The sequence below is a fragment of the Sinocyclocheilus anshuiensis genome, unplaced genomic scaffold, assembly GCF_001515605.1.
Source record: "Sinocyclocheilus anshuiensis isolate Anshui unplaced genomic scaffold, SAMN03320099.WGS_v1.1 scaffold2275, whole genome shotgun sequence".
NCBI classification, from domain to species: Eukaryota; Metazoa; Chordata; class Actinopteri; order Cypriniformes; family Cyprinidae; genus Sinocyclocheilus; species Sinocyclocheilus anshuiensis.
The window spans coordinates 448,163-454,637 of record NW_015542331.1 but is presented as its reverse complement, the minus strand read 5'-3'; the positions used below and the strand labels follow the sequence as shown (position 1 = coordinate 454,637).

General features: G+C 34.1%; 1 protein-coding gene across 1 annotated transcript in view; it reads left to right on the top strand.

Moving 5' to 3' along the window:
* Positions 1-6,475, top strand: part of eva1aa (eva-1 homolog A, regulator of programmed cell death a) — a 48,214-nt gene that overhangs the window by 16,493 nt on the left and 25,246 nt on the right. The window contains exons 2-4 of the mRNA XM_016489452.1: positions 376-593; positions 2,302-2,425; positions 4,031-4,183. Of these exons, the coding sequence (XP_016344938.1) occupies positions 376-593; positions 2,302-2,425; positions 4,031-4,183 (495 nt within the window). The remainder of the gene's footprint in view (positions 1-375; positions 594-2,301; positions 2,426-4,030; positions 4,184-6,475) is intronic.

The following is a 6,475-nucleotide window of genomic DNA, read 5'->3' as shown; positions in this document are numbered from 1 at the left end:
TGTGTGTGTGTGTGTGTGTGTGTGTGTGTGTGTGTGTGTGTGTGCGCGTGTGTGTTTCCGTTATTCCTTTGGCAAACAGAGCTGACGTCACTCACTCAGCACGGAAACGTGTGTGTGAATCGCCTCTTTCCGCTGTGGAGTTGAACTGTCAGGATAAAACACAGCTGCATAAACAGAAAGTGAAAGCAAACATTGAACCGTGCTGTTTTTTCCCCTCATATTAGATCATTTAATAATATACACCTTAGCAACCACATAGCAACACATATCATTGATGGACAGTTTTCTTCAGAATTTGCCAATGAGATTTGTGAGAAGATGCTGATGTCTGTGGATGGATTATCTTCTGGATGTGTGTTTTTCTTTCTGTGGAAGGTTATCTGACGCGTGTTCTGAGGAATTACACTGAACAGGCGTGTGACGGAGAATTCTTGACTGTTCGCTGCCCGCCCAGAACCTCCATCACCGTCCAATCAGCTTTCTACGGCAGAACAGACCCCGCCCACTCACCTCAGTGCCCAAACCCTTATAGCAGTGCTGGACCACGCTCAGTGCTTGACATCACTTCCTGTCATGTGTCCACATCCTTGCAGGTAAATATTGATAAGAGAAATAGAGATATTTAATCTTTACACCATCCAGTACTGTTATACTATTTATTAATATTTATTTTTTTATATTTTAGTTTTCATATTAATTTTAGTTTGCGTTTTAGTAATGTTATATTTTTTTTTTATTTATTTTTTTTTAAAGCTAAGTCTTTTAGCTTTAATTTTTTATTTCAGTTTTTATGGTTAGTAATTTCGTTATGCACTTTTGTCGTCTTTTTTCAGTATTTCTATTTATCTTTAATTTTTATTTAAAATTTTAAGGATTGTAATTTTATTATGTGCTTTTGTTATTCTCTTATTTTTAAACATTTCTATTTATCTTTAATTTATTTCTTTATTTCAGTTTTTAAGGTTAGTCATTTTGTTACATTATTTTGTCATTTTATTACTTTTTAATATTTCTATTTAGTTTTCATTTATTTCTTATTTCATTTTTAAAGTTTTTGTAATTAGTTTTGTAATGAATAATTTTTTATTAGTTATTGTTTTTTTTATATTTCTATTTAGCTTTAATTTACTTTTATTTCAGTTTTTAAGTTCCATTTTTTTTTTTGTCTTTTTGTTTTTTAATATTTCTATTTAGCTTTAATTTACTTTTATTTCCGTTTTTAAGTTCCATTTTGTTTTTTGTCTTTTTGTTTTTTAATATTTCTGTTTAGCTTTAATTTACTTTTATTTCAGTTTTTACATTTTAGTAATTTTGTTTTGTGCTTTTGTCATTTTATTAGAAATATTTTTTTTTAATAATTCTATTTGGCTTTAATTTATTTTTCATTTCAGTTTTAGTTTTGGTAACTTAAGTAAAACTTACATTTATTTTATTTCAATTGCAACATTTCTTATATTCATGTACGTTTTTTTAAGTTTAAGTTTTTCATCAAATATGAATAATTTTATCTAATTTTAGTTTTATTTCAATGAATGAAAATGTTTTTTAATTTTAGCTTTAATTACCCGTAACAACACTGATTCCAGATGAATGAAAGTTCTGCCCTACATTTTTTTTCTTGTAGAATATTTTTATGTGTCATACAAAAATACATCAAATTAAAGAAATAAAAGGGTTTCTTATGAAACATATGAAAGTTCTTCATATATTTCACTCTATGTGTGTGGCACAGTATATTAATAATAAGGCTGTGTTTTGTTTTTGTGCACTAAATGTGTTTAATATCCAAACATAGCTGATGAAGGTGTGTGTGACTCTGATTTACGTGGCAGTAGCTCTTTTGAACTGCAGCGTCTCTGACAGCACACACACGCGTGATTTACGCTTGCACGCTCGCTAAAACCACACACTATAAACACACGCTATAAACACACACATGTACAGCACTGTGTGCCGGAGTAAAATTACAGTCTGTGTGTTTTTATGCCCGGAGGGAAGGAATCTACTGCGGGAAAAATGAAAGCCATGGAATGCATGTACCTAAATGAAAGCATTCTATCTGTCTGTCTGGATCTGTCTGTCTGTCTGTCTGGATCTGTCTGTCTGTCTGTCTGTCTGTCTGTCTGTCTGTCTGTCTGTCTGGATCTGTCTGTCTGGGTCTGTCTGTCTGTCTGGATCTGTCTGTCTGTCTGGATCTGTCTGGGTCTGTCTGTCTGCCTGTATGGATCTGTCTGGGTCTGTCTGTCTGTATGGATCTGTCTGGGTCTGTCTGTCTGTATGGATCTGTCTGTCTCTCTGCAGAAGATGCTGGATGAATGTGAGGACAGGCGGAGATGTCAGGTTCTTGTCAACAGTCGTTTGTTTGGGACGGACCCCTGTCCCACCGTCAGCAAATACCTCAGTGTGCGGTACAAGTGCAGGCCGAGTGAGTCTCACACACACACACACACACACACACACACACACACAGGTTATTGTGTTCTGGTAGCTGAGCAGAGAGAAATCTGTCCACCTCTGTCCTTCCTCTCATGAAGGTCTGAGAAATAAAGCTCTGCTCTTCAGTTACGGGTCACTGTGTCTGTTAAAGCTCTACAGATGCACAGATGGGCTTGGTTTGAAGTCAAGTTGAAATGAAAATGGACTTTTATTTTCTTTGTTAAAGGGGTCATATGATGTTGGTAAAAAGTCTTTAAATATGAAAACATACTTACAGTCTGTGAGTCAGAACTGCCGGCATCGTAGTCTACTCTTCCTGGATCAGGAAACAGTCCTCCATAAAATGTGCTGCACACAAATGAATATTTGGGTTGAAGTGTTCTGGAACAGTGTTGTAAATACAATTTAACCACTGATTTCTAGTCGTGTCCTCTTTTGGAAGGCCAAACAAAGTAGTTTCGCTTTCACAACGAAACACACAGCGTCACACACGGCGGCTAGAGTGAGCGGTGGCCAGAGGATTCGACGAAGGAGCGTCCGGAGGGCTTGCGGCAACTTGCAACTTTACAGATCTTCTTTATGCACCAAGAGCTTGTAACACTCCAAAGAGAAAGGAAAAATTTAAATCGCAGCATATGACCCCTTTAAAACATGTTCCTTTCGGCTGATGTCACCATATTATTCATGATAAAATGGATAAGAAGTTCTGCCCAGTGTTGTTTTAGTATAACTGAAATACTATTATGTTTTTTACATTTATTTATTATTTACTATTATGGTTTTCCATTTTCATTTTCATTTTAGTCATTTTGTTGTGTGCTTTTCTCATTTTTATTAATTATTGTTGTTTTTTATATGACTATATAGTTTTTTCAGTTTTGGTTGATTTTATTAGTTATTGTTTTTTTGAATAGTTTTATTTTATGTTAATATTTATTTTTTATTTTAGTTTTATTTCAGTTTTTAAATTGTAGTCATTTTTTAGATATTGTTTTTTAATATTTCTATTAAACTTTTTTCTATTAAAATTTGTTTCATTTTGTTTTGTGCTTTTGTCATTTTATTAATTTTTTTTTTATTATAATTTTTTTTAAATTATGACTATATAGTTTTTTCAGTTTTAGCTGTTTTAATACATAAAGTTAATGAAAATGAGAAATGTTGCTTTGGCAACTTGCTGAAATAAAATAAATGTAAGTATTTTTAATATTTTATTTCAGTTAATGTTTAGCTCACTATAATAACCCTGGTCCAGCCCAATGTATTTTTCGTTATAAGCTGTTTCGCATATAAATGCATCAAATTACGGTTGCCAAGAATGCATTTATTTGATTACAAATACAGTAAAAACAGTGATCAAATAATTGCAGCTTTAGTGAGCATAAGAGGCTTCTTTTAAAAACAACAAAAATCTTTATGATTCCAAACTTTTTTAGTGTATTTGATAAAAAAAATGCAGTAATAATTTTTTTATTAAAACAATCATTTTGTGAAATATTATTACAATTTAAATTAATTGTTTATTTCATGTATTTTAAAAGTAAAACGAGTCATGAATAGTGTTTTGCTATGGCTGTGTGTTTTCTCTCTGTAGGTGAGTATAAGAGTAAAGTGGTGTGTGAAGGCGAGCGCTTGCGGTTGGGCTGTAAGACAGGGATGCAAATCGCAGTTTATTCGGCTATGTTTGGTCACACACAGCAGGGAACGCTGGAGTGTCCTCCACACCACCGGAGGGCACCGTCTGTCGGTAAGAACTCAGACTTCACCAGGTTCAGCTGTAAAACAATGACATATATGCTACTTTACACTATCAAGACTTTTTAAATGTCTTTTTTGCAAACTCTCTATCTCTATCAGCTCTATCATTGTGGAAAAACCCTGTTGGATTTGGGTTGGATTTGGGTTCCAGTCTCAAACTGCTCATGGACTGTTTATTGACTTTCTAATGAAGGTTACACAAAGATGGCAATCATTAAATGACTAAATCTGATCAAAAGCTCCAATCTGACTGGATTTTGTGCTGTTTTCAAGAGTCAGAAATTTGAACATGTAATAAAAATAAATGCATGTATGTACTTATTTATATTTATTTATTTGTATTATATTATTTACCTTTCAGAATTGGTAAATCTAACATACCAAGCAGTTATATATAAGTAATATAATATAAATTAATTATTAAAGACATTAATATAAATAGTATTATGTATTAAAATTCATATGTATTTAAATTACAAAAGGTTCAAACGTTCACTGATGCTCCAAAATGAAAAACGATGCATTAAGCCTGGGTGTGAAAACTTTTTGAATTTGAAGATCAGAGTAACTGTATCTTATTTTGTCTTCTGGGAAACATCTTCTTCAGCTTCTGGCAGTACCAAATGAAAAAATATGATATTTAGGCAAAATAAGAAAAATGTACACACCCCCTTAATGGCTCTTAATGCATGGTTTTTCCTTCTGGAGCATCAGAGAGTGTTTGAACCTTCTGTAATAGTTGCATATGTGTCCCTCAGTCATCCTCAGTGTGAAAAGATGGGTCTCAAAAGCATAGTCATTGTTGGAAATGGTTCAAATGCACAAAATGTTGGAAAACCAAAGAATTAGTGGGACCTGAAGGATTTTTCTGAAGAACAGCAGACAGTTTAACTGTTCAGGACAAACAAGGGACTCATAAACAACTATCACTAAACAAAAAAACCCAGCTGTGGATCATTCAGGTAACAACACAGTATTAAGAATCAAGGGGATGTAAACTTTTTAACGGGGTCATTTTTATAAATTCAACTATTATTTTCTCTTGTGGACTATATGTAAACATCTTTTAAGTGAAATATCTTATTCAGGTCAGTACTAAATAAACATTAACATGCATTTTGTATGATCCCTCTTATTTTGGTCAAATAATTAACATTTTGCAGATTCCGCAAGGTGTATGTGAAAGTTTGACTTCAACTGTAAATATCTATCTATATATCTATATATCTTCTTTTTTTTTTTTTAAAGCTGAAGATGATAATTTTGCAAGATGTTTTATCATTTTACAAGACAGAATGTGATCATTTTTTAACGTAAATCTTTTGACGTCAGCCTGTTTGGATTAAGAAACAACCTCTTATTAACAACCTCTTATGCAATTACAACACACACACACACACACACACACAGAAACACAGATCCTACAGCACCTGTGTAAATGTGAATGACATCACGTCATGTCAGTTGTTTGGTTTCACGGCTTCATTTCTCCTGTTTCTACATGTTTCGGTTTGTATCTGTGTGTGTGTGTGTGTGGAATATGTCTCATTGTTACTGTTCCAGCATCAAAGCTGAAAGCCATGCTGTTTGCGGCATGGGTGTGTATCTGAGGGGTTCTGGTTCACCAGGAACATGCTTGAATTCAAGGAAACTTCTGGAATGTGTGGGAGGAAATTCGGTCAAAACGTCACTCTCTTTTTGTCTTGAGATGAGTAGCAGCTAATCTCATCTCCTCTTACACTCCTGGAGGCTGTGTGTGTGTGTGTGTGTGTGTGTGTGTGTGTGTGTGTGTGTGTGTGTGTGTGTGTGTGTGTGTGTGTGTGTGTGTGTGTGTTCATATCAACTCACTGCACACCCACACAGCTGAGGTGGACACGTTTGGCTCCAGGTCGACTCTTTTCTCAGTGTTTGTGATGTGGTTAGTGTTGTTTTTGTGGGTGTGTTACAGTAAATGTGTTTTGTTAGTAGATAATGAGGTTGACACCTGTATTTACACCATTTAGTGACAGGTTGGATGTTCTGATTGGCTGTTATTGTGTCGTGTGAGACATTTTCACCTTCAGTGTGCAGACACAGATTGATTTGTTGAAGTACAGTGAATTTGGCACAAAGAGACTTTTAATCATAGGTAAGGCTGTTATTATAGGTAAAATTATACTATATTATAGGTAAAGTGTTATTATGACATTCACCATCGTATACAGTATCAAGTCTGCTTGTTTTTTCCCCCCCTTTTGTCTTTGCTTGGCAAAATGCAGCAATAAATAAGAGCTTTTTGTGA